Source organism: Astatotilapia calliptera, chromosome 7, assembly GCF_900246225.1.
Source record: "Astatotilapia calliptera chromosome 7, fAstCal1.2, whole genome shotgun sequence".
Lineage (NCBI taxonomy): Eukaryota > Metazoa > Chordata > Actinopteri > Cichliformes > Cichlidae > Astatotilapia > Astatotilapia calliptera.
Genome location: NC_039308.1, coordinates 64,725,608 through 64,752,642, shown reverse-complemented (window position 1 = coordinate 64,752,642; position 27,035 = coordinate 64,725,608). Strand labels below are relative to the sequence as shown.

The following is a 27,035-nucleotide window of genomic DNA, read 5'->3' as shown; positions in this document are numbered from 1 at the left end:
TTATCCTGCAGTTTTCACACTCATGGCCAAATTGGTCGTGAAAACAGCGACTATTATCCCATCAAATAAACAAAACAAAGCAACTTACTCCCTATAAGGGGAACAAATCTGTAAGGAGGTCAAAAAAGCAAAAGACGATCCAGCACAGACCTCATCCCTCGGATGTATGGCTGGCTTTAAGACGCTCTCACAGCGGGTCTTATCATGATACAGTAGTCTCTTGTCCTACATCCCGTCCCGTTACTTGCAAGCTTAATGGTCATGTGGCTTTTCATTTAGCTAGACAAAGCAGGTTCCATCCCTCGTTTGAGTCTGACAGGAAAACGCTAAACGCTGCCTAGCCAAAATAATTTGATGATATATCCCAAAGCTTGCGCTCAGTGCATACATAAAGCGATTTTTCCTTCTCAATTCGCCCCCTGCCATTCCTGTAAGCCAGCTCATAGCTGCGCACACAGACTTACCAAGAAAGGGAGCTCCAACTCTATCAGTTCCTTTGTGAGCGTGAGGAGAGGATATCCTTGGATGAAATGCTGTGTGGAGCTCTGTCATTAACGTCCTCGTGCCCACCTGCGTGCCTTTGAAGTTTTTGCAGTGTATACGTGGTGTGCACGAACTGGCGACTGGCTTTCATCTGACACTCTTTTGGTAACAGTTACCTTCTCTCGTCCCGAGGATTGGGATAGCCCCGCCCTCTGACAGATCTGATTAGTTTCTAATTTGCTAAGGCGTATTCCCATTGGTTCAGCCTCTTTTCTGTCACGGTGGCCTTTTAAACATTAGGTTGGTCTTCGTCAGGAGGCGTCTGCGGCTTCCACGGCAACCTCACGCATTGATGCACTCACCCCAAGGTATAGCTATTATATTTTTATTGGCTGTATAGAGTTGACCTTCTTCCGCTACTGAGTTCAAACGAAAAATATTCTATTACCCTAATATGTAATTATATGCAGATCAGTTAACATTACATTTACAAGCCTGAGTCTTATCTTTATGGTGGTGAGACTTTGAAGGATCAAACAATTAATTCGTTTGTTTCTGTTGCTATTTAACACATTTCTGAAAACAAGTTAATGCTCTATGTAAAGATAAAATAAATATCCTTCTGGCAAAGACGGGGCCCAGTGGTGCAGCGTGTAAACGTTGCCCATTGCAGAGTTTTGTGGTTGCAAATAAATGGAGGTGATTAGCATACCTGATCACGTCAGCGCAAGTTTCTAAGTGAACATCATGGCGAACACCGCCACCTGGTGATGGTGTTGTGTGTAGCCAGTGCTGCCGATGTTAAAGCAGTTTCTTTTTACTTATTTCTCTCTGACTCTTGCTGTGGTCAGTGGATGAAAATGTCGTGAAAAACCTAACGTGACGTAGTAGCATTATGGTGTTTTAATCTCCATAAAATGTATGCGTGTAGCTAATGAGCAAAATAAAGTAGTTTAAATGGTTAAAAGGTGAGACTTCATTGTTTTCAGAGAATACTAAGACCTACATTATACTACCACATTGATATAACAGCTGTAGCTTGTGTGCAGATTCAAAAATGTGTAAATTTATGATGACCTTACACATTATATGGTATAAAATGGGCTCTGCCTGAACCATTTACAACTGTGAAATAAAATAAGGCAATAAATAAAAAAATCTCTTTTATATGTTTTTTACAGACTGGAAGTTGGTTTCCAATTTTGTATATAGTGCATGACATGAAATGTTTCTTTCAAACTTGTGCATAAAATGTTGGTTTAATTGTAATACACAATAAGCCATGCCCAGACATTTTAATTAATTAATTCTAGATCACACACTGCAGTCAAACTGCACTTCATTCTGAGGTTTTGCAAGAGACAGTATGCTGGGTGCAAAGAATGAGCCTAACTCATGCACACACATATACCCCACAGTAGACAACAGGAGACCGATGCTGTGACTTAACAGTTTAATGTAAATCCAAGACAAAGTGTGATTACATTTCTACACATATACAATATGCATATGTGAGCATACAAATTCTCATTAATAACTCGATTCACCTCGGAGACCGAAAAAATGATCAAAAGTAACAGTGAATAACAAGCTATAACATAGTTCACCACAACGGGAGCCCCTTGTCACCCTACAGTTAGTAAAGAGGACAATTAAAATAACTATATTCTTCTATTTGACGAAGCTGTTTGTCTGTTAAAATCCTCCTGTAAAATTTACAATGCTATCATTAGTTTTTTCGAAGCCTAATATAAATTCACTCCATTTTTCTACAACGAAAATGATTAAGAGAAGCACACGACATCATAATGGTAACACAAGCGCTTAGTAGCAAGTACTCAACTTGTTAGGAGGTTTAATTAATCCTTTTTCTTATTGTCATTATTATATTTATTTAAACATTCTATAAAGCCAGTAAAATATCCATTCTCATAACATACTTAATATTAGGCTAAGGAACAGGGTATACATTGAACGCTACGTCAACAGATTGAAATAATGAGACATCACACCCCAATAAACCAAAGTAAATAAGAAAAGACAATAAACAGAGAAGTATACTAGGAAATACTGCAGCACACATTAGCTTCATCGACAAAGAATGAGATTTTACACCATTGATAAACCATACAGCAATGGACACAAAAGGGGGTCAGGGTTTGACGCGCTCTTAGGTCTTTAGAAAATGTTAACAAACTGAATTATCGCCTTCTTTGTGCGAGTAGTTATTTAAAACTACTATAACTTGATTATTATAATTTGATTATACCAAGGATCCCAAAAGGGACTGTGATCCTAAGATTAAGACAAACAAGGAAATCCATCTTTGAATGTAGTAGCTTTGGTCTACCAAGTATTCCGGTAAAATAACCCAAATGTTTAAAGTTCTTCAATGTGGACCCCAACATCTCATAAGATTGCAGATTGGGGTAATCGGCTGGTGCAGATCAAATGAATTTTAACTCAGTACGTAAAGAAATCACTTTTTTAAGTTTCAATAACTTGACGCCAGTGTCAGTGACGGCATCAAACCTTGACCACCTTACCCTGAATTCCCCCAAAGAATAGCCAGCAAAAGGAGCAGATCCCCATAACAAATATATATTAAAAACCAAAAAATAAAACAAAACAACAACAAAAACATACAAAAGGGCTTCAAGAATGCTCGTGTAACTAGATTATGAATTTCCTGGTGACAGAATAGTTCATCAGCACGTGATTTATCCACCTAACACCTGTCCTTAAACTCCTTTGTACTTTGGGAAGCAGCTGTGACTTTGCCAAATGACGTACAAGCGTGTGATTTGACGTTGCAGGTTGCTTGTTCGCTTACTAAGCTTCGAGCCAGCTTGGAGGAGTTTGTTCGAAGAAGACTAATGTAGCACTGCGTGCGCCGCGCTCGCAGGAATGTTTCTCAGTGTTTCCAAAGCTCCGGGACGACGAGTATGTGAGATGACACCGTGGGCAAAAGTGGAAGTTTGAGTGTATCTCAGGAGAATGCCAGGCTTCATAAAGAGAGAGAGAAAGATGCTGCCTTATGTTTTCTCTAATTTAAACGTCACCTTAAAGCTTTGGAGGTATTATTGGTTATTTGGAAGGCAGTACTTAAGAATAAAGTTGTTGCTGGGAAGGCTACACTCACCACAGCAACAGAAAACATTTTTATACTCTACTTAAGCACATTTTGGTAATTGTAAGGTCACTCGATCTACATTAATGCTCATATTCTTATTCCCCTCTTTTTTCATAGAAAACACAAAACATTGGTTAAGTGAAACTGAACGATAGACAAATGTTTCGTACACATCAAGTTATTTTTCACCGTGTTTGTTTGATTTGAGAAAATAGCGATTATTCAATATCCCCAACTCGCGATACCGGTAACTTTACATAATTAGTCTCATGTGGGAGCTCGCTGGAGAACAAATGTTTAGTTATTGCATCATGCATGGCCACAAATGGTGTCGAAATGAAACTAATGGTCACCCACGGAGAAAGATCTAAAGCCATTCCTGCCATTGCCTTTCACTCACAGGTCACATATTACATTCATTTTGTGCAGGTGACCACGCTTTTAAAGGTATACTTGGTATATTTTTGATTATTTCCATAATAATTAACCGGCCAGTCTCCTCAATGGCAACCTTTAAAATTAATTTTCTTACACTGCTAATAAAGCTACAACATCAACAACAGAAAAATTGATCATTTTAGACAATTATTGATTTAATCTAAACAGGGGCCAAATATGAGGAAAAATCAAAGTGAAACATTAAAAAAACAAAAGCTTTCAAACACATTGCAGCTCTTCTAATGGTTAAATGTCCAGAAACAAATAGCTGTGCTGTTTGCAAGAAGTATGCCAAATCCTCCCCGTGCATTCGTACGTTGTACACACATATACATTTCATGGTGGTGAAACAACATGTCCTCAAAAGCACTTGTAAAGCATTTAAAGATGAGACCAGAAGTTATTGCCTGTCTGCAATGCTGTGGAGGATTGCTTGTACTGTGCTGTGCTGTACATGATCGATCTGTAAAAGTCTTTGGTGGGACAAGCAAAAGAGTCAGAGTGTGTCAACATTAGCCCCATCCTGAAAAGAGTGGGGGAGTGGGGTCTGGACAGCAGTGTAGCGTGGGTAATGCCAAATTCCCTCAAAACAGTGGAATGTTTCAGTAGTTTGTGTCATAACAGAGGAGCTAAAAGACTTCCATGGAAAATCACTTCCCTTATGTGTGTGTGTGTGCGCTAAGGCCCCAATGACCCAGAGGAAATTAAGTAGGTAAAATAATATCAAATAAAAAGACAACGAACGACGTAACCAGCAACATACTATGTAATCACATCTTTAAGCGCCTGGACCCGAGGCTTGCATGCTGGAGCTGATGGGGAGGGGAGAGCTTTGAGGAAAGTACCGGGATAAAAGACCACTCTGGGGCCCATCGGGGGACCGCTGGATTTCAAACCTGGGTGTGGCATCCTCAAGACGAGCACGTATCGATAAGGGCCCCCAGTGGATCATCGTCAACTCAACACTTATCATCTTCAGCAGTGTTGCAACACTTTACACAGGTGCAACCACCTCAACAAAATACTAAATATCACTGTACATCAACCCCCAGGTTATAAAACAGAAATGAGCCTGACATATAATAAAAACACACACGCGCACGCACACGCTCTGATAAAACATCAACAAGAATTATTGCAACAATCTCTAAAAATAAACACATGTACTACAGCCATGTCAAAAAGTTCAAGATGATGTTGAAAAAAAATCACTTCAAATGCAAGTACTATGGCATACCATGAAGGAGAGGGGAAGGCTTTCACTAAATCACCAGCAGTTCTGATGCGCCCACGTTCGAGAGGACAAAGGAGATTCATTATTATTAGCTACAAGAAATTGAAATCTATTAAATCAAGCAGCAAACACACAAAGCGACAGCCCTATTGGTTCTCTAAGTGTTCGGGTATCCTGTCTGGCTGGCATGGCGGTGTCTGTGGTGAACCTGGTTCGAAGACAAATGGACAGCGATGACAAACCATCCACAATGTGCCCTTCCAGGTGTATGCTGTGACATTTCCCTTCTGTTCCCTTCAAAACATCCGTGAATCAACTTCCAATTATCTTTGCTGCAGAAACAAACAACAAGAGGAACAAATGAAAAGAACAAAAGAAGGATTAATGTCCGAATGTTACGCCATTCGGACATGTTGTTACGGCTTGGGCTCAGTGTTTACTATCAACCTGCTCTTTGCCAACTTGCTCCTATTTTAGTCCCATTTAAAATCGAGAGTTTCGCCCCGCCCTCCACGGTCCCCTGCTAAACTGACCCTATGCTTTCAACCAGCCCCTTAACTCATGCCTACACTGTACCTCTCTCAACAACCCTCAACACGCTGTCTCTTTGCTGCAGCCAGGCTTACAGAATCACCCTCGTGGCAACAATCACTTTCTGTCAGGCCCTTCGCTCGGACTAGCTCTTAACCTGCCTCTGCTGAGTCTCAAACATTATACTGTAACTCATTCCTTGTACACGAAAACTCAGCCGATATCGTTGCTCTGCGATCACGACACGCGTTTCCCTCGCGTGGTTCAAAAGAAACAAAATCCTAACTAAAGCCACATTTTGGGTGCCACCGTGATAGAGGTTTACAGCTACAGCTATACTGTACATTTTCACATTTACATTAATATCCACAGCAAACGTAGCAAGAATTTATCTACGACTTTGGTAAGTACCCCAGGCAAGTTATCTCATGCACACATAATAAAAAAGCTCGGCGTGATAAAACCTCTGACATTAATCTTCGTCATCTACGGTACGCTGTCATTAAGGACAAGAAACAGCAAGGGCTGAGCCTACACCTGGAAGAGAGCTACAACCGCCCCGATTAGGATGTCAAATCAGGGAAACGTGTGTCTCTAAGTATAGCTATAGTCTCTTGTGGCTTTCAGGATCCAAGCCAAGTAAACTGTGTCATTATATCTGTAAGGCACTACGAGGAAACAATGGTCAAAACCTAAAGACTGAAGAGGGTTTTGAGGAGGTGGACTACACACGCATGGCTGACAGTAGCACACACAGACAATCACGTTGCACATGCCTATGTTATTATAACCACTTTGTGCAATCACATTTAAAAAAAAAGGAACAAATTCATCTATTGGTATCCGGGGAAAACAAAAAACGTATTAAAAAAATGGTGCAGACTGCTACATTCTAAGAACGGGGCCCAGCTAAGACACCTAAAATTGAAGTATTATCATAAAGGTGAAACAGAAAGGAAAAATATCTATAAATACACTAAAAAGTTTGTTGTCTTCTCTTGGTTATATTTCCAGAAGCCTCCTCTGCTGGAGGAGGTGGCGTGGGAGGAGTTGCCTTTCTATTCTCCCCACACCACGAGTGATTTGGAAATACTGAGACAGTTCAAGGCCATCAATATTTTTTTTCTTTGAAGAGCAGCAGGTTTCCGTATTCCACCTTTTCCCAGATTTCTCGGGATTTCTCCAGTCAGTAACCCCTGTTCGACAGTCACTTCCCAAATGTAAGGGGGAAATAAAAAAGCAAAAAAAACAAACCAGAAAACATCCGCTGCCTCAAAAGGCCTTCTCCACGCTTCCCTGTAAAACGAATGAGACTTATTAAAGTAAAGAATAGGCAAATGAAAGCAGAAACTGGCCCTTTCAAGGAAAAAAAAAAGAAAACAAAATTTCTTGAACTGAATCCCTCGAAAATTCAACTCCAAACTTTTCCTTCTAGAAAGGCTGTGAATCATATTTTTTTCTTTTGCTCTCTGTCGTTATGTCTTCAAGTTATACATGACAGTTTCAGGAGGATTGCAAGTTCCTCTGTCTCTGTTTGCGTCTGAGGTCGAGGGGAAGATGTTGGGGATGTTGACGGGGCTCTTGTTGGGCTGAGGCTGAGGAAAGGAGCAGCAGCGCTGGGTCAGGCTCTCCAGTGTCAGTCAGTGTCTTCTCTAGAGGTAAGGGTACTGGTTCACCTTGGTGGGGCTCAGGGGGTATCCAGTGTAGACAGTGGAGGCGGGCGAGGCGCTGATGTAGGCCTGGTGAGCGAACTGGGCGTGGTACTGGCTGTGGTGCAGGGTGGGCGAGGGCAGCACACGGTGGCCCATGCTAACTGGAACCTGGTGGACGATGCTTGGTGGATAGCTTCCGTGCTGGACCGCGTGGCGTGCCGAGCTCTGTGACGCCACCAGGTGAGCCACAGTGCTGGTAGAACCCAGAGCAGCAGGAGCTGTGTAGGTGTAGAGATGGGGCTGGCTAGGGAGGTGCGTAGCAGCCAGATGTGGGTGAACGTTGCCTGTGTGAGAGGGGCTATTGTGATGGAAGGAGTACGGGGCTTGAGCGGCAATGTTAGGAGTGATGTAGGCCTGCTGGCGCCGATGTCCTCCGTTACGCTCGGCTACCATGTGCTGCTGGGCCTGAATGAGGGGATGACAGAGATTAAGTAGTGTCAGTGGGTGGATTTTCCCCTTTCTTTAGCCAAGCTAATCAGATATGAACCATATATGACCTTATAAGGTGCGAGTGATATTATTGTTATAGTAAATATAACAAGTTCCCAATAGTTGAACCCTCTCACTGTACCTGGCTGAGATTGAGAGGCTGCTGCTGGAGGGGGTGTGGCCCTGAGCGCTGCTGTCGGTAGGACCCGCCTCCAGTTACACCCCCGGCTATGTGATTATTGCCCGGCACCACTCCATTGGTGGATTTGAACTTGTAAGCTGAATTCTGATGGTTCATTGCATCTGCACAGGAAAGGATACAGATTTGCTGAATTGGAAAGGAGCAGCTATAAACACATAACAGATGATCTATCCAATGATTGAGGCCATGTTTTGCAAGAAATCTGTCATTTACCTGGCATCAGACGCTCACACTCATTCAGGACCTCACTGTTCTGGGTTTTGAGAGGGGGGATGATGATGGTGCGAGGGTTTCCATTGTTGTAGTTGTCCAGGATGGTGGTCTTTGTGTCATAGCTGTTGTTGTTAGGGGGTCTCGACTCAACCGTATAGGGACTGTTGTTGCTGGAGCAATAGGACTCTGGTGAATCATGGACCGTCACACAGCTGATGACATTCTTTCTCTGCTTAGAAGATGAGCTGGGAAAAATAGAAGCGAAGCAGAAAGAACACAGTTACTGGTAATGTTTTATCGATGCTGGTAATATATTTGAAGCTAATAACTGTTACTACATTCTAATGTTAATTGGATTTATTGACAAATAAATGTAAATGCCTTACTCCGAAGTTGGTTTGCAGGGTAAATTGAATTCCCTTCTGACTTCTTCACTTTTACTTAGTTTTAGTGTATAGCATATCACAAAATACATCAAAGAGATTAGCATTTGTTAACATGATAGAAAATTGGCTTCGAAATGCCAGGAAACACATCTCCATCCAGCTAACTTAAAGCAGATGTGTTCCATGTTTTTTGCTGTCTTTATCCTGGATGATCTAAGACTACAGCCCTTTGTGATGTGATTATTAGGGAAATTCATATTGCACGAGAAGCTCAGTAAAGATTCACAGTAACAACAAACGCTAACCTGTAAGTGTGCTAAACAGCACTGACCTATTGTTTTGTTTGTGGTCGTCTTCCTCGTCTGTGTCGCTGCTGATGGTGATGATGCTGACAGCAGGGCTGGGTGTGTCGGGGATGACGATCGTCTGTCTGGGGACGTTGTGCTGGTGCTGATGGTCTCGAGTGGTGCTGGAAGCCTGCTCTGTTTCACTAGCCCCCCACCCTCCACCCCCACACCCTTGCGTGGGCGGACAGTTAGAGGTCGAGCCATTCTGTAGCACAGCGCAACGCGGGGGCGTATTCTCCTTCACCCGCTTTGAGCGCTGTGGAGACAGCACCACTTGAGAGGATGAGACCTCGTTGGTTGACATGTTCCTTAAGGAAAGACAGAGATGAGAGAGTGAGTGGCTATAGAGGGCAAAACAAGCAGATGCTGGAGATGTGACCTTTGGTAACAATCGTTAGCTTCCAGTATGAAGATTTATAAAGATCTATGATGACCTGAGACTTTAGGTACCTGCCAGACATCTGGTGCTGTTTGTTCTTTTTGGAAGAGGAGTTGTTATTGGTTGAGGGCTTCCTCATAACATGTGCCACTCCCACATTGAGTGTCTGGTTGGATGGGAGGGTGACGTGGCCAGCCAGCAAGGCTGGCTGCTGCATGATGGGATTATAATGGCTGCCATGTGGGTGGGAATTCCTGTAATTTAAAATACAATTTTATGTTACCACAACGTTAAAAACAATAAGGAATCTTCAGGTAAAGCATCCTAGCAATGTACGAAATACTAAAGCAAACAAACGAACACATCAATCAGTCAAATCTGACATTTCCAGGGGATAAGAAAGACTGGATAAGTACTTCCTAATTAAGCCAGCAGGTGGCAGCAGTAAACTTTTCTAGAGGAGGAGGAAAGGGGATAAATGAGAGAGAGAGAGCAAGGAGGGAGGGCAGAGGAGCTGACACCAGCAGCTGTGGAGCGATAGCTCTGCAGAGGAAGTGCGACACTTTCCCAATCGTCTCTCTGAGGACAACAGAGCTGCCACTGGACAGGAAGGGAGGGCGACACAGGGAGGGGGTTGTCTTGTCACAGATGGACAGCTTAGAATGAATCTGAGCATACATGGCTGCAGCAGCCATCCACACAGACACGTTATATACCTGCATCCCCCTTATCTCCCTTGGGTTGCATTCTCCCATCTATCCATCCATTTATCAAGTCATCACAGTGACAGGCTATACTTGATAAGATTTCGCTACATGCATATATATGCCATCTCCCTGAGGTAAATCTGCTCTTATAAAATTGAAGATAGAAGACTTGTCACACAAGTACAGGCTTCCTCATGAATTGGTCTCATGCATATTTTCATAACATATTTGGACTGATTTAAGCCGTAAACGACTACTTGTTCTTAAAGCCTATATACACTATTTCTTTTTTTTTTTATCTGTCCTGTCAATATCCGTAAATTGAGCTACAGACAGTGGGGATGAGTGCTTTGATTTGAAAGTGTCAGCTTATTACATTTGTTTTTAGTTCAATAGAATCCTTGAGAAAAAATGTAGGTTAAAAAGTGTTGACCTCAATATTCATTGTCCTGCAAAATCAAAGCAATAAAAGCTAAAGCAAACAAAAAACACTGTTCTTCACCTCCAGTTGGCGAGGGTCTGTGTGCTGCTCATGGAGTCAGGGATGACAGTGGCGTGTTGGACTGAGGTGTGGGTGAGCTGCTGCCAGGCTGGAGGCAGCAGGATCTGCTGGGTGCCGCTCGGCCAGGCCTGCTGAAGAAGGAGAGAAAAATGAGTTGGAGGGTAAACAAAGATTTAAAGGTCAGGAAAAAGGAGAGAAAGAAAAACAGTCAGCTGCCACGTAACGACATGTCCAAGTCATTATTTATTTATTTATTTTTAATTTTAGGAATCATGTCACAGGACAGGAAGTCCCGCTTTTTCTTTACATTGTATGGATTTAAATGCTCGTTCACACAACATTTTAAGCATAAGAACAAAGGAGACTCGTTGTACTTGGCGATTAGTTTGAGCCTGTCGTGATAAATGACAGCGTCTTTTCAAAAGTGCGTAACAGATGGTTTAAACTGGCTCATAGGCACATTGAATGTGAACTCTGCGAGCCTCAAGGAGACATCCATCGACAAAAGAGATAAGACCAGGACTTAATAAAAATGTACAGCAGCTCCTTTGTTTGTGTGCCCGTGTATGACGGAGTAAGTGTATGCATGCATGCGTCTTTATGGTTTTAGTGTGATTATGTCTTTGACTTGACCAATGTTCTAATTAAAGTCTTAGAATCTATTCAAGCTGCTCTGAAAGAGGCTACTTTGTATTTCTGATGCAGAACGAGAGGACTATCAGGCAAGCTACGCTCCGAGATGTGCCAAGATGAGTATGTGCGCCTGCATGCCTGAACACGTTTGTGTGTTACTGTGTGTGTAAGCCTAATAGTTTAATGCAGTTCTATTGATTAGCACTTTAATGTCAGGGCTAATGAATTGTTCCTTTAATACCATTTGCACATCTATTTACAACGGCATCACTATGTGCTGCAGCACACACACACACACACACACACACACACACATTTAACTAGGGAAAGACGGAGAGAAGAGAAAGAGAACAAGAGGCACAAATCCACACGCAAAGCATATGACGACTGTATTTTTACCTTTATCTTCATTTTCTCATCAACATTTGCTTTGATCTGGTTGTTTCTGTCATATTTTAACACAAAATAGCCGTTCTGTTTTGAAGTGTGGTTGCAGTTGAATTGTTTTCATCTGAGGCAGGTTGCAAAGTCCAGTGCTGCAGGGGGGCATCTGCAGGCTAGCAGAGCTGCCTGGTCTGTGTACCGATGACTGACATCTCTAATGGAACATTCTGGAGCTGGAGATGGTCTTTACATCTAAGACCACATCCAAGGTCTTTTATCAACATGCCATTAAGAGGCTTCTAATACATCCATCCATCTCCCGCTCCTCCTCCTCTCTCTATCTCCATTCCTGGTACTCTATATCCCTCTCTCACTAGGCGTCTGCGTTGTGTAACCAGCCTGTCTGCCCTGAAATGGTAACCCAGTTAAGAGACCATTTTCTTTCAACTCAAGGCCTACCATCGCTATCAGTGGCCCAAACGCCTCCCACCTCAACCTACACTCCCTGGGTGAAAACCCTTTGTCACCTCAGGGCTTTCAGAGCCCCAGCTCTTACTCCCAATTGTTTCCACATTTTCTGCATTCCTGCTCCAGATAAAGGTCCTGCTGGTTTTCCTGCCTCCCTGCTTGGAGCCTCCTTCACTCTGGTCTCTCTGTCTGCACACATAGGTGCTTGGGGGCTAAACTTGCAAGGGTGCGATGTTGGCAAAGGGTCCACGGATGACATTAAAACGTAGGCGGATAAAGTCATAGGTAGGTGGGAGAACGCACGCAAGAGGCAAAGAAACGACTCCGCTAAGCCTCGGAGACCCCCCACAGTAAAGGAATAAACACAGAGAAAAACACACACCACACACCCAGTTATTAGGTGTGCTGTTTGCTGGCCTATATAAAACATCTGCTTGCGTTAACTATTGCCTGTCTTTGTTTAACATGTGTGCGCACAGAGGGTATATTGAACACCTGCAGAACACGGCTGCAATGTGCAAGCCACACGTGATACGATAATTAATATAACTGACATTATCCTTACTGTGACATAAGTCGTGTCTCTCACGTTTTTGTTATTATTTTATATATCCACGATACCCATTCTTGCGATGCTGTGAGTCCTCTGGTCATGCAAAGCCTGATCCAAGCTTACCCTGACCTCCGAGGATCCTCTGAGGCCTGTAATTTGGAGCGCCTGACTTGGAAGCAGCCGTGGAGCTAATCACCATTTGGTATCTGACAGATTAACCCACCATAGAAAACACAGGCATGTGCACACACATACACACCGCTTTGCTGCCTGCTTGCCTGCCTGCTGCATGATTAACTGGAGATAAGGGAGTGCTTCAAACTCCCTGGATTCTCAGGGATATTTAAAGCCTTCATGGAAATTTCCATAGGGAAAGAGGTGGCGTGGCAATGGAAGCGGTCTACTGTCTGTGTGCAGAGAGTGATGCACAGTTATTCTGCTACTTGCAACAACTGTATATTAACAGCTAAAGCTCCAGCCCCACCGTGGAGGCTCTGGTAAAGGCCTTCTCTGTGTGAAAGGCTCCTGCCTTTGAGTGCATCAGACCGTAGCAGCCTCAGCCTCCAGGAGAGCAGGGGCAGATGAAGAGAGGAGAGAGAGAAGAGAGGAAGTGAGCGAAAGAGAGAGAGGGAGAGAGCGAGCAAGGCACAGGAAAGCTCGCCTGAATGCACTCAGGAAAAACAGCTGCCAGCAGGGGCAGGGTCAAGAACATCAAGTGATTTCCATCCTCCATCGATAGATACTATTCTTAGTGAAGGCTTATTAAAAAGGAAAGCAGAGGGCTTTGTTTGAATGTGAACAGTTCAAAGTTCATAAATGTCCCTGACAGGCACTCTCTCTGTTAAGATTCAAACTCTATTAGTTCGTTTTCTGCGATACTTAAAAGTGCCTACCTGTGTAAGGAGGCCAGGTTGAATCTGCAGAGGCTGGGCACCAGGGGCCTGCGTCACTATGGGAACAGCATTCTCCATCCGCACGGAGTAACTGGTGTGCTTGGAAGGGGATGCCTGCAGCCCTGTGCATAAATAAAGCAAAAGCATGGAGGATGTCAACAAACAAGAAAATCTGTCACCTATAAATAATGTTGCTACAGTATTTTCAAAATAAATTCCAAAAGATCAAATGTGGTATACATGCTCACAGTGTGCCTGACAAGTATGCGTTCTGTTCAGTTTGATATAGGAAAAACTAAAAAAAGCAGCAGTTATGGAAAAGAATAAAAATAATTCTATTAAATTTGCGCAAATGATTAATTGCCTCTAGTTATCAGTGAATCACAGTTTGAATGCTATGACTGACACTGCCTGTGTGCTGAAAAACAAAAAGACAAGCAAGTAAAAGAAGACTGTTTGTGCAGTGAAACACTGTCTCTGACCAGAAATCGGATTTTTTTGAATTTATGCAATTTATGGACTGCAAGACCTCCTCACCTTGGAATCCAGGTGGGCAGACTATGAGCGCCTGCTGGAAGGGGTCAGGCCGGGCAGCGCAGAGCTGAGGAGCCCCAGGCTGCAGGGGCATGCTCCTCTGGGCCACGGCTGCCATGGAGGCAGCGGAGGGCTGGTAGAGTGTAGATTGGTAGTTTAGTATGGAGACATCAGGACTTGAAAAGGAAAGGGTGGCATTGTTGGTGGAGGAGGGAGCCAGGTTGGTGGCCTAAAGGAATGATTGGACCAAAATAAAAATCATGAAAGTGGAGGTACTAATGGGAGTGACAGGGAAGAAAGGATGAGCTCCAAGGATAGAAAGGCTAAATGAAAAGGAACAATGGAAACAAAATAACTGAAACATTAAAATGCAAACAACAACCAGCTCAAAAGGAGACAGACAGGGAGCCACAGATGAAAGAATGAGAAAATTGGGTGTATGATTTAAACATGCCTTAAAATATTCAGACTGTTGATTTGATTAATTAGAGGGAAAGAAAGAATGTGAGCAGAGGTGCAATCAGTTCCAAGAATAATCAACCATCAATGAACAAAATGTCACCAGAGCAGAGAATGATCAGCGCACGGACCCCGACGAGGCTGGACAGGAAATCCACTCTGACAGTACACTTCATTTTTTGATGCTTTGCATGTCCCAGTTTGCCATAAGCGTGAACCACACGGCAGCATGAACGTCTCTCTTTGCTTAAATTGTGAGTGTTTAAGTCATAAAGACATAAAGCCAGTTTAAATGCAAATGATACAGACTAATAATAGGCCAATATAATACGCTGCAACCAAATTTGACATTTCATATCACGGCTTCACTATCTACCCTCCAAATCAATTATGCATGACAGAAGCAATATTTAACAGCCAACAGTCATTGTATAATTACGTAAGCTTAGGTAACTCCAGCATGTCTTGACCATTAATAAGGCATGTGGATTACGAAGACTGCCTGGGAACATCCTGGATACAAACAAATGCTTTTAAGAGACACCATTTGCTCAGCTTGTAAGCAGTATATGCTCCACAAGACACGTCTAATTTTAGCCCTTCATTAGGTGTATGTCGGGATGGAGGGAAATACAAAGACGGTGCTTTCAGTTTTCATTTGCTCTCTTTAGCGTCTTTGATGAACACCAGGAGAGAGAACAGAATCAATATGGCACTGTGGCATTCATCATAAACAAGCAAAATACAGCCCAGATGCATTCTAGTCTTGCAACTGAATCAAGCTGAATAAATCACTAACTTAACTATGTCCATACGCCCTCAGAGCCAGGCGCAGAAAAGACAAGCTGAGGGAATGTTAATTCATTTAAATCACAGCAAGATTGGGTTTTTGTCGCATTCCACTCAGTGTGAGCTGGCTCGATATGGTTGGTGATAAAGAACTCTGTTTACTAAAGAGAGGGTTGGGGGGGGAGCAAGAGTTGTAACTAAGCACAATCTGGAAAACCTTGCAACCAGACGCTTGGTGATTCCGGCAGAAGCCAGAAGTCAGCAGTTTCGATTCACAGACCATACGCGAGCGAAGCGGTAAAGCACCACAGGCTCAACCCGGGGAAATGGAAGGAAAGAAGAGGAGACAGAGGAGGACAGGAGTGAGAGGGGAAAGAGAGAGGAAGCCTGGTAAAGGGATTCTTAAGGCCTGAAAGCCCCAGAATGCAAGGCAAGCAGGAAGTGTGGCTTGTCATGTGTGTAATCAGCACTTTATGACAATCCCACAGGACCTGGGGCACAGACAAAATGCAGGCAAACAGATATGCATGCACCAAAGCAGCAAACATGGATAAGTACAGAAAAACAGGAAGAACAGACATAAAAAAATAGAACAAAGGCGCAAACAGCTGCGTTTCTAAGATGTCAATATTCAGCTCAACAGCCCTGTTTGATAGTGACCGTTTGATATTTTTGGCTCTGCATTAATTATTGATTGGGGCACTTACTCTGCATGCTCCATTCTATGTTCTATGCTTTTATTTTGAAGGTTCCGTACTGGGACCTATCACGCAAATACAATAAACTACAGCTTCGGTTATTTACTGATTTGTATCTACATAGTAGGAGAGTGACAGTGGTTTTCTTTTGGCTCACTCTTACCTGGCTGTGCACAGTGTTCAGCTGGTTGTTGAAGGTCATAGTGAGGTTGGTGGAGGTGCTGGGGGCCACATGGGTGATAAAGGGTGTCTTGCTCTGGTTGACTGTGTCGTACATGTTGACGCGACGCTTACAGATCTCCATATTTTGGAAGCACGACTTCACACTGCGCGGACAGAGAGAGTGAGGGAGACAGACGAGGCATGAGCACTGTGTCTGATGACAGTGGCAGATGTTCAAAATGATAATTCTATAAACAACAACAACAACAGGGCTTGTTGGGCTCGTACTGTGTGCTGTGCGGGAAATCAAGGAGATGAGACATAGTGACAAAAGGGTGGTTGAGTGTTTCGACCGGGGTGATCCTCTTGTCTGCATCGATGGTCAGCATCTTGGTTAACAAGTCGATGAACTCCCTCCTGTCGGCCTTCTCTGCCAGCATGTCGCTCCCCTCCAGATCTGACGTCATGTTTACCTGGAGGCACAAAGCAAACCGAGCAGACATTTAGCATTTCAAACACTTCTCCATTTTCAAGGATCTAACGTGCTTGCAGATGACAGAAAAATCTCTCCCACAGCTTATTCCCATAGGGGAACCTATTAATACCCACAAGGCCTCATACGTTTGGGTGTCAGTTTGTGTGTCGTGGAGTTTAGTGATAACCTTGCACCTTAGCGGCATTATAAACATTTGTACTGGTATTCATAGCAGGACTTGAAATATCCCCAGGCTGGCGCCTTCTCTGAGATTTTTATCTATTCCTGAGATGTGAAAACAAACAAAAAAACACGGACCAAATAAACACTGGCGATGGGTAACCAGTAAAGAGGCCTTTCACACAGGACACCGTTTTGCGAATAGATCTGAAAAAGCTGACGTGGGACAACTTAACCTAAATACGGTCTGAGGGGAGTCTGAGAATCTGCCTCGGAACATCATGTTGCTTCATCTCTAATAAACATTGCGGCTTAGGTTGTGGATAAATACTGGGCAAAGCAGCGGATTCCCGCTTTAATGAAAAGCTACATGGTCAGCAGAATTCGATTTTTTTGAAGCGGTGAACCAGTGCTGATGTTTAGCTCTACTTCTGGGTTGTCACGTAAGGTGAGGAATAAACGGAGAGCAAAGCAAGGTCGTGATATATAGCAAGTCTGATCTTAGGCAAAGAAGGAGGACAAAGACAGGCAAGCCCTGTTTGCTGTGACTGCCCGTGCAGTGGTAGTCGGCCTGTTTTTCATAAAGATGCAACGTTTATCTGTAGGCCTGCTCTAAGGGCTATCAGATGTGCTGCCAGTCAACACCGCTAATCTGATTCAATTCTTTTTCTCTATGCAGCTTATTCAGGTTCTGTAACCAGTCCTCTCTGCTTGCCATCTCCACTGACTGTGATAAAGGAGTAATCTGCAGAATGAGGTGAGAAATAATCACGCCGTCCTCCGCTCGTGGAATAGATGACTTTGGGGAAATGTATATAGTTTGGTGGCACAATAATCAAACTGGATAAGAAGAAGCATTTTTTTTTCACCACCCGGTGAATTAAGATATGTGAATTTATTAGATAGAAAAGATACCGGTATAATTTGTTGACTTTCCGTAACAATGAAAATGAAAACTTATAAAAAGAATGAAAAAAAAGGCGGGGCTTCATCTAACGTGGTCGGCATTGCACGTCAGTGGTTGTTAATGGAAACACATCTGTGCCGTGGAAGCTCTGACATGACTCCGGAGTGAGGGCAGGGATGGCAGATGTCAACCACTGCCTCAGGAAATGTGGAGCAAGGCATCCTGCTGTATGCGGGCCTGCCATCTACACAGCCATAATGTGTAGTTTCATCTTTAACTACTAGGTTGAGTGGTTGAGGAAAGGATATGTATTAAAATATAATAAAGATTAGATGAAGACCACGTTCCTCTTCCTTCTGTGCAGCTTGACTTGCACCAGTAGAGATACTGAAGGACTGCAGATCAAAATGAATCCATTTACAAGTACTTTTGGCCTTCCTTCCATCTACATCAGCCCCCTTGTGGGGTCCTGCATCTGTTGTAAGTTGGTGTCTGATTTACTCAAATTAGATATACTTGTGACTAAACCCTCCGCAAATTTCCCACGACTGAAAGGAGGTTCATTATCTCTTTTTGGCACCCAGCCCCTCTGTCTTGCGAGGCCTTCAGCTATATCATCCATTATACACGCAGAGGCAGATGTCCACAATGCTGAGTTGTTTATATGGTCAGGACAGTGAGAGGTGGCAAAATAGGCAGTTTTCTCCCACATTAAGCCGCGCAGCTCTGCTGTATCGCTGTGTTTATGTTGTAGACGACAGGACACAGAGCTTGAAGCGCAGAAGACAGAGATGACCCAGGGGATATCATACCAGTGCAGGTCGGTTTCATTAAACTCTGTGTTGCACGTGTGTTTGTGTGTATGGGGCAACTGTAAACTCTCAGGAAGCGATACTATCATGCCCCAGCCGACAGCACGTTATTCCAGACAGGCCTGACAGCGGCCCTGGGCACTAGTGGACAACCATAATTGTCTCCATCAGTTAAGCAGATACATGTGTTGCGTATCCATATGGGCAGATTCCAAAGGGCTGCTGGTTGGGAATGACCATAATTCAAAAGCAAATAAATAAATGAAAAAATACTCATAACTCTCAGCTAGTCATTATCAGAGATATAATCAAGGCGCATGATGACGACAGAGTACTATGAGAGATTTGAAAGGCCTGGGAAAATCACTGTAATTTTTATCACCACTGCCATATCTGCCAGCAGAACCAGTATTTAGCCAAGTGAGGGTGAACACAACAACGCTCGCTATCAGCCACTGTCAGGCATGTCCTATCAAAATGTCATGGCTACATGTGAACTTTTCCACCACGGAGAGACAAATTCATGCTCAGTTACAGAGAGGCATTATATATAGCTGTCTCAATTTGCAGTGTTTTTCTTTATACATATCACACCTAGTTTAAACACTTCCCGAGGTTATGTAATCTCCTAAATAAACAAATTCCCACAGGTAACACGCAGAGCTGCACGGGAAGACAAGATTCATGCAGAAACAACATGGCGTGGGACCCACTGAGCCAGGCTGAAAAACTAGTCGGAGGTCCAGGAATAACGTGTGCATGTATCTTAGTTGGTTTATCTTAGTCCCTCGCCCTCTACATGCTTACGTGTACAGCAGATGCACAAAGTGGAAACACAGCCACAACGCTACACTCACTGCAGCTTAAATAAGAAAGCAAACTGTACACATTGAGCCTGCTAACCAGCCACGCCACATGTTCAGTTCAAATGTCTGTCTGTAAGTTATTAAATAGTGGTTACACAAAATGAAGAGCAGAGGCAGAGTTTGGGATGGGGTTCATTGAGCAGCTGCTTTCATTTCACTCAGTCAAATTCTATATAGAAGCGGAGCTACACTGCAGCTGGAGATCAGACCTTGGCCAGATAAATATTTTAAGGGATTTCAAATATTTGATAGATAATTCTCAGGATGTGATGGATCAAACTGGCCCGGGACCTGAGCACCCCCATCAAAGAAGCCTCAAACACGAGACAGGTGGATACGATTGTAGCAAAAGACAAAGCAAAAGCAAATAGTACATCTACTGCGTGATTTGTGGGAAGGAAGATGTCGCGCTTTGTGATACTGAGACAGCATACCTGCGCCATATCATCCAAACAATTGAAGATGTACTTGCGAGCCTCCTTGGATTTGATCCCTGTTTCACCCTCATGGTCCTCTGGAGTCTGCAGGAGACAAGAAGCAGATGTTCTTCTCAAATCCCATCACACTTCCCCTCTGGAAACACACTATTTACATTTGGCTCATTATAGTCTCTTGTTGTTGATGTGTGGCAGGGCTCGGCTTACCCTCTGAGTAACCCTGGGGTAGCACACAAATACTTATCTAACAGCCGAGAAATAAGATGGCGCTGAGTGTGTATACAATATATGACACAAACACAGAGACGGTGTATATTCCACTGGTGTGCATGTGTACCGACGTGTACATACAAACACCTGACTTCATGAAAATGTGCAGAAAGCAAACAACGTGTGCTCTTTTTGTTTAAAAGGTTAGAAACCTCGACACTAAACACACATTTTTAAAAAAAATCACAGTCAGCTAAGCAGAGCAGCTGCTGCTACATGGAAAAACACGCCATGGTCAAATTAAAGATGTGCAGTCGCTCCTCATGGCGGAGAAAAAAGAAGCCTTGACGTTTGATTTTTCCACATGCCAAAGACACCAGAAAATCACGAGGAGCTAAAGTTGTGATGTCATGTCGAGTGCGAGTTTCTACTCCATGTTTGTATCTTCCCTACAATGCTCCTGTCAGCTCTTATTGTTATGAACTTAAAACACACTTCTTTAAACTGACAATGATTGTTTGTTTTTTTTAACAAGCTTTGTATGCCCATAGATCATAACAGCTTTTCCGAGAAGACTTCTTACATTCCCACATGCAGCAGAAACTTGGAAAAACTTCTACCTGGCAGCAGTCTGACCTGGCAACATGCACACTAACTCACTATGTATGTTCATTAAATGGCCAGTCCTAGCGAACAGTTGTTGTGAATCGCTGCTGTAAGCCACCGGGACCCTTTTTTTAAATAATAACAAATGCATTCAGCTGAAAAATATTAATCTGAGGTACAAGAACAGGCAGCGTAAAAATATCAACAAACCCTGCAAAGATGTGTCAGCATTTGCAGGTCAGTACAGTAAAGAACTCTATGTGTGTGGCACATAGTTTAAATTAAGTTAATGAGGGTAAAAAAAAGTAAAGAGTGGAGCTCTTTATTGATTGGCCTACATTAAAGGACAATGGGAGCTGTTTAGAGCAGAAACCCTCCAAGCTACATTCATCAGACTGGCTTTTTATTTGCCAAATCCTCTCACGCAGATCTATTTTGCTCTTATTACCCTCTCACTGTGTTTATAGCTAACTACAGGGCTCGTGGTGTAACCAGAGTTTCTGGAATAATAACTACAGCTTGTACGTGTGTGTGCAAATGTACCTTTAGTCTCCAGAGAGGGTAGGTGGAGTCCGGATCTCTATTGAAGAACCTTGTGGTCTTTGTCCCTGCACTCAACAGGTACTCTGCAGGCAGACCTTGTGTCTGTGAGATGTACCTGATCTGCAAAACAGAGGAGGACAAAAAAAAGCACATTTTACAGTTTCACATAAGGACAGATGTTCTTTCGGCAGTTTGAAAATGGAGGCTGACTTTAACTACTCCAATAGAAGTATACATGGCAGCCAAACATGACCTCAGCTTAAGAGGCTAAGACTGATTTGAGACTTGTAAATGAGGCGGGGTAAGTTTTTGGTTTTGTGAGAAATCAGAAGAGCTTGTTGGAGATGGAGATGGAGCACAACTTGTTCAAGGTGTCCCCACTGTGCCTCATCTGAGCGATAGCGAGAGAGGAACGCGACAATGTCTTGCTTTGGAGCACAGGGGCTGCACTAATTGGACAAGTGGCTCTGTGGCATCTGTTCAGATAAACAGGGAGGCTGCGCAAGAATCATCAAGCGCTGTCAGGGGGATTTCAGGGAGACGCGTCCCACCTTCCCAAGCACATTCAGTCCACATTCATGAAGAGAGAGCACAGACACGCACAATTCTCATTCATGCACATGCAGAAATAACAGCATATTAATCTATGGGTGTATAAGCACTCAATGCACAATCATCAGCGGTTCATAAGTTCAAATCATACGTTACCTGATCGTACTCTGAGGCTCCGGGGTAGAGGGGCCATCCCAGGAAGAGCTCAGCTATCACACAGCCCAGGGACCACATGTCTATGGCCTCACAGAAAGGCAGACCCAAGATGATCTCTGGAGCTCTGTGGACAGAGAAAACATATCGCCCAGTCAGAGGTTAGGTTGTGACTTCGCTTAAACCAAATTTTAAAATCATGTGTAAAAGAAGAAGCTTGTGAGGATCTTTCTCTTCACATTTCATCTGAGAGCAGCAGACTCTAATATACACAGGTTAACGATTAAATACTCAACATTGCATATGTTGGAGGGAACATGAGGTAACAACTTGAAGGTCGATTTCCAAAACCGAAACCAAGTCCGGATTTATGCACGCAACCTACAGTTCCACACCAAGACGTTGAATTCAATGTCTGCAGGCTCTTTTGTTGTCTTAACATTGATCTCTCAGCACAGCCTTGAGATTTATTTTTCTAAAGTCAGCAGGGTGTCCCTTTTTTCATATCTCTTGTTTAAGCTCCTCCAAAGTAGCACCTTGCAGACACAAAACTGATTGATAACCGTGCACGAGCGCCACTCACTGAACCCCATCTCTGCTACTCAGACACTGAGGAGCAGTAGAGTAGTATTTTAGTTGAAGTTTCACAATCCAAAGTGAGAATTAGGCAACTATAGCATGAGCAATTAGATGAAAAACAGATGGATGGACGGACATGAACAATAAAACCAATATAAATAGTAACCAGACCAAGGAATTATTCAATTAAGTTACAGTACAGTTAAAAATGCCAGTAATTAATTTCCAAAGAGGCTTTTCCTGTTTGTAGGAAAACACAGAGAAAAAAGTAGGAATTCTAAAGGAGATAAATGCTATGATTTGATAAAAAGGAAGAAATATTGTTTTAGGTATTTGAGCACCACTGCAGTCCCAAACAATTCCCAAATTTCATTCAACACGTTTTATGTCCTGTCAGAAAGACTAATACACTTCTTGTGAGCTCACGTCTCTGATGGGGCTTAAAATAACCAAGAACACACTGTTTCTGCTCGCTAACAATCCAAAGCACTTTCAAGAGGTTCTCTGGCTGTCATCACCATGCAGGTTGGGGGATGGGGTGGTGGGGAGTGTCTCTGGTCTAACATGTTATCTATTGGTAAGATGTAACCACTTAGCTCCGAATAACAAATTTAAGCTGAAATAGGAAAATTTAAATTCATTCATTAACAGCACATTAACAGCTCACACACACAGTTCACAGGAGCTCGAGGCGGATCCTGGAAAGTTTCAAATCCATACTGATGATTGCTGTGACCATGGTAACTAGCCTGCCCTCAGAGATTTTTGGTCACGGAGAGTAAAATGAGGGGGTCTGGCCTTGGGCCCGCTGGAAGTGAACAAACCAGGGAAACAGAGAATGCGGAAAACAGCACGGGGTACGTTATAGGACTTCATAGAACGGTAGGGGGCCAATGGGCGAGTGGTCTGAGGGCAGCCAGGGGGTTTGGAAGAGAATGAATGAGCATACCTCGCATACTTAAAAGCAAATTTCCAACTGTAGCCCCCCTGCTCCCTATTCATTGCTCGCTGATGAGGGGTGAAATGAAAAGAGGGCACAGGCGATTCATTGTACACTCAGATACGGCTAATGTATAGAGGCAGAAGGCACCACAGGGACAGACAATGAGATACTGCAGCAAATAGGAGCAAGAGGAAGACAGAGTTCCACAGAGGCACAGGCAAAAATGAAGCAAAAGGGGAGGCGGCGCTTTGCTCAGTGAAGAACTCCTGTCACAGACAGTGGTTATTGGGGTCTTAAGGGCAGCAGTGGAACAGACACCAAGACAACACTCTAGTAACAGTATCTTAGGGCAGCATTACACACCAATACAAAGACAACTGCGCACAGCTGAGAGATCTGTCAAAAAGGCTGCCAGAGAGGCGTAAAGGAGTCTGTTAGGAGGTTATATCAGAAGGAACAGCAAGGACTACTTAAAAGTGAAGAGATGGACACGTGGACCAGGGTCAGCACGACTGGAGTTTCACTGAAGACAAGGGGAGGGGGACTAACAACTGCTGACATATATGTAAAAGCATTAGGGCTGCCACAAACGATTATTTTGATAGTCAACTAGTCACCGATTATTTATGCGATTAGTCGACTAATCAGATCATCATCCATTGGACATAAAACTACAGCTTATTGCACCAGCAGCATCTGCTCTTATATAACTATCATTAGCTTACAGCTTTAAGCTTTTAAGGTGCTAACTAAAAATAAAGACAAGATGATAGTTTATTCAATTTTAATGAAATTTGCAGATTGTTTCGGTAAAGTTTAATAAACTCCTTGCTATCTAAAATATAACAGGACACCGGAGTATATTCTCCAGCATCTCACACTTCTGATAATCAGCTGTCTGCTTGACGTTTATTCAGCTGTGTAAAAACTATAACTTTAATCTCAGCCAAACCGATTTACTCAGGAACAAATAAAATACTAAAAAAAAGCCAAACAATAACATTTTTAATTTATCTAAGTGACTCATATATATTTAACCTGAGTCACGAAAGACGGCGGTGGGTTTGAAAACAATTTGCCGGGAGTCCGGTGTTCTCACGGCGCTAGTGACCTAGCCCCCGGCTAGCTATCGAGCTAGTGGGTAACAGACGTCTCCGAAAACGTCGGAGCGCTTTTGAAAATATGTGGTGTCCTGATAAACTGAGCAGATATTTGAGGTTTACACAGCTATATTCTCGCCTGAAAATATGTTAAACGTTTATTTTGTGACCCAGAAAGAATAATAAGAGTAATATTAAAACTAACTAGCTACCGCCATTGTTGGAAACTAAGCTGGGCCGCGCTATGAATTCTGGGACACAGCTGCTTCTTCTTCTTCGGGGTTTAACGGCAGCTGGCATCCTTGTACATGCTGTGCTGCCATCTTCTGTTTCAGTCCGTTATTACACTCTTAAATCCTGCTATTATTCCTGCGTCTTTTGCGATCTTACAAAGCTTCAAACGACACCTCGACTATTAAATCAGTCGTCGACGATTTTGATAGTCGACGTAATCGTGACTAGTCGACAAATCGTGGCAGCCCTAAAAAGCATACACCGCTGGAGAGGGTGGCAAGGATACCCCAAAAAGTGTTAGAACTGACCTTTCTGCATCCCCTTTGGCCCCAGCAAAAACAAAAGCTTGTACAAACTCTGCAAGGAAATCAAAAGTGCCTCCTACTTTACAGCAAAGTTTCAAGTATGGGGCAGTTTTGAGTTTTCACATCAAATGACCTTAAAACTATATCATCGCAAAACTGTTTGACAAACACGGAACAAAAAACAGATGTTTGTCAAGAATTCCACTCTGTTTACATCCCAGCATCATCAGCTCTTAGCTTATCATGCTGTCAGCACAGATATCGATAATAGAAGCAGGCAGCGCTGTGACATTAATATTACCTGTGCATTTTTTTTCACAGCATAATGAAACCAACAAACAGGCAGTTCTGTGGTGCATTTGTCATCTAAATAGGATTCACATATTCCTACACAAAACCCCCAAACATATAGCACCTGATTTGCATGAATATGATTTTTCCACAAGAAAAAATAAAAGTCATTTAAATCTGAGCGACCGGAAATATGAGCCACTACAAGCTTCAAAAAGAGGGGAGGTTACTCACACAATAAAGGCTGCTTTTGAGGAAATTCTACCCTTCAAAATGCACGTGAAGATGAAAGACACAGGAAAGCCTTTCATCTGATGGTCCCCTAAATCACTGCGACTCTACTGGACAGATGCAGACCACAGGACCTTCAGCTTCACCCTTTGTTTTCTTTTACAACTTTTAGTGATTTTGGCTCAATAGGGTGTCTGTCGCTGATTTTAATGCAATATTAGCTTCAACAAGTGATTGCTTTCTTGTATACACGTGAAGCTTTTTTTATTTTATTTCTGTGTCTGACTGAAAGAATTGGATCCATTTCAGCTTGAACCTTCTCAGCTTTGCTCCACTGCTCTACTTATGCTGTTCTCAGTGCCCCTGTGCTTCTCACAGAAAGCTCCTCCAGATCAGCGAAACGCAGAGAAACAAAGAAAGACAGCGCAGGGGAGGAAGGAAGAGTGAGAGGGAGTAACATTGTTGCTCATGATATGAAACCACAAATGCAAATCTCCCCCTTCCAATGCATGTCTTGCCATTGCATGCAAAGCGCCCCACAGCTGCTGCTGATGCAGGCCTTTCCCTGGCAGTGATAAACAGCACACACATATGCACAGCTCGCAAGCCTCGCTTCTTTCCTGTCCCCCTTTCTTAAGTACACAAGATATGACAATTCATGCGTACAGGATCATTTCAGTTTTTCATGCTAAACAGGATGGCTTCTTCATCTCTGCTGTAGGTAAAACAGGGCATGAGCAGCCAGGTGGTTTGTGGTCGCAGTCTTGGTTTCTGAATCGTTGGTTATCAAAATATTGAAAAGTTTCAAGACTTAATTACAGTCCTTAAAAAAAAAAAAAAAAAAAAAAAAAAATATATATATATATATATATATATATATATATAGCTGTAATGCTTTTTAGATCTACTGTTTTGTGTGTCATTGTTCCCTTGTGAGATAAAAACTCAGACATACTATAAACTGCGAGCCGAGTTATCAGATTTCAGAGTAAAGTGCTGTTACTGACAGTATACTAAGATGCTGTTTTTTTACTTGGTTTAATGTATCATGTGCGTCATCTTGGCCAACTACATTAGCATGCTGACTTTTGCTGATAAGCACAAAACACACACAAAACCAGCAGCTGAGACTAATAAGAACTGCAGTTTTCCTGGTATTTGGTCGTAAATATCAGATGAAAACTCATTAACTCTCCCGTCTCCTGTCATCTATACAGGTTATATCATTGGAACAAAATGTAAACCTGATGATGAAGCCAAAGAAATTCCACTTTGCCATCTGTAGTGTGACTAAAACTACTGTACATTCTTTATGCATCCAAACACCTCAGTTGTGGTTTGG

At 43.0% G+C, this 27,035-nt stretch overlaps 2 protein-coding genes across 7 annotated transcripts in view; both read right to left on the bottom strand.

Annotated features, from left to right (window-relative positions):
* Positions 1-826, bottom strand: part of LOC113027110 (UPF0606 protein KIAA1549) — a 35,160-nt gene extending 34,334 nt beyond the window's left edge. For 2 of the 5 annotated variants that reach the window (XM_026176629.1, XM_026176631.1), the window contains exon 1: positions 465-823. The gene's annotated coding sequence lies outside the window, so the exon portion shown is untranslated. Of the gene's footprint in view, positions 1-464 lie in introns of all 5 variants that reach the window. The other 3 variants (XM_026176630.1, XM_026176632.1, XM_026176634.1) reach the window with 2 other exon arrangements.
* A 1,093-nt stretch (positions 827-1,919) lies between these two features.
* The window catches only part of hipk2 (homeodomain interacting protein kinase 2), a 66,708-nt gene continuing 41,592 nt past the window's right edge, over positions 1,920-27,035 (bottom strand). Inside the window, exons 3-15 of one of the 2 annotated variants that reach the window (XM_026176599.1) lie at positions 22,014-22,137; positions 21,306-21,425; positions 19,944-20,030; positions 16,558-16,742; positions 16,271-16,433; positions 14,165-14,390; positions 13,628-13,749; positions 10,697-10,827; positions 9,559-9,741; positions 9,093-9,416; positions 8,376-8,620; positions 8,103-8,263; positions 1,920-7,936 (exon numbers count right to left, since the gene is read on the bottom strand). In XM_026176599.1, the coding sequence (XP_026032384.1) occupies positions 7,472-7,936; positions 8,103-8,263; positions 8,376-8,620; positions 9,093-9,416; positions 9,559-9,741; positions 10,697-10,827; positions 13,628-13,749; positions 14,165-14,390; positions 16,271-16,433; positions 16,558-16,742; positions 19,944-20,030; positions 21,306-21,425; positions 22,014-22,137 (2,536 nt within the window). In that variant the 3' untranslated portion in view covers positions 1,920-7,471. The remainder of the gene's footprint in view (positions 7,937-8,102; positions 8,264-8,375; positions 8,621-9,092; positions 9,417-9,558; positions 9,742-10,696; positions 10,828-13,627; positions 13,750-14,164; positions 14,391-16,270; positions 16,434-16,557; positions 16,743-19,943; positions 20,031-21,305; positions 21,426-22,013; positions 22,138-27,035) is intronic. The other variant, XM_026176600.1, reaches the window with a different exon arrangement.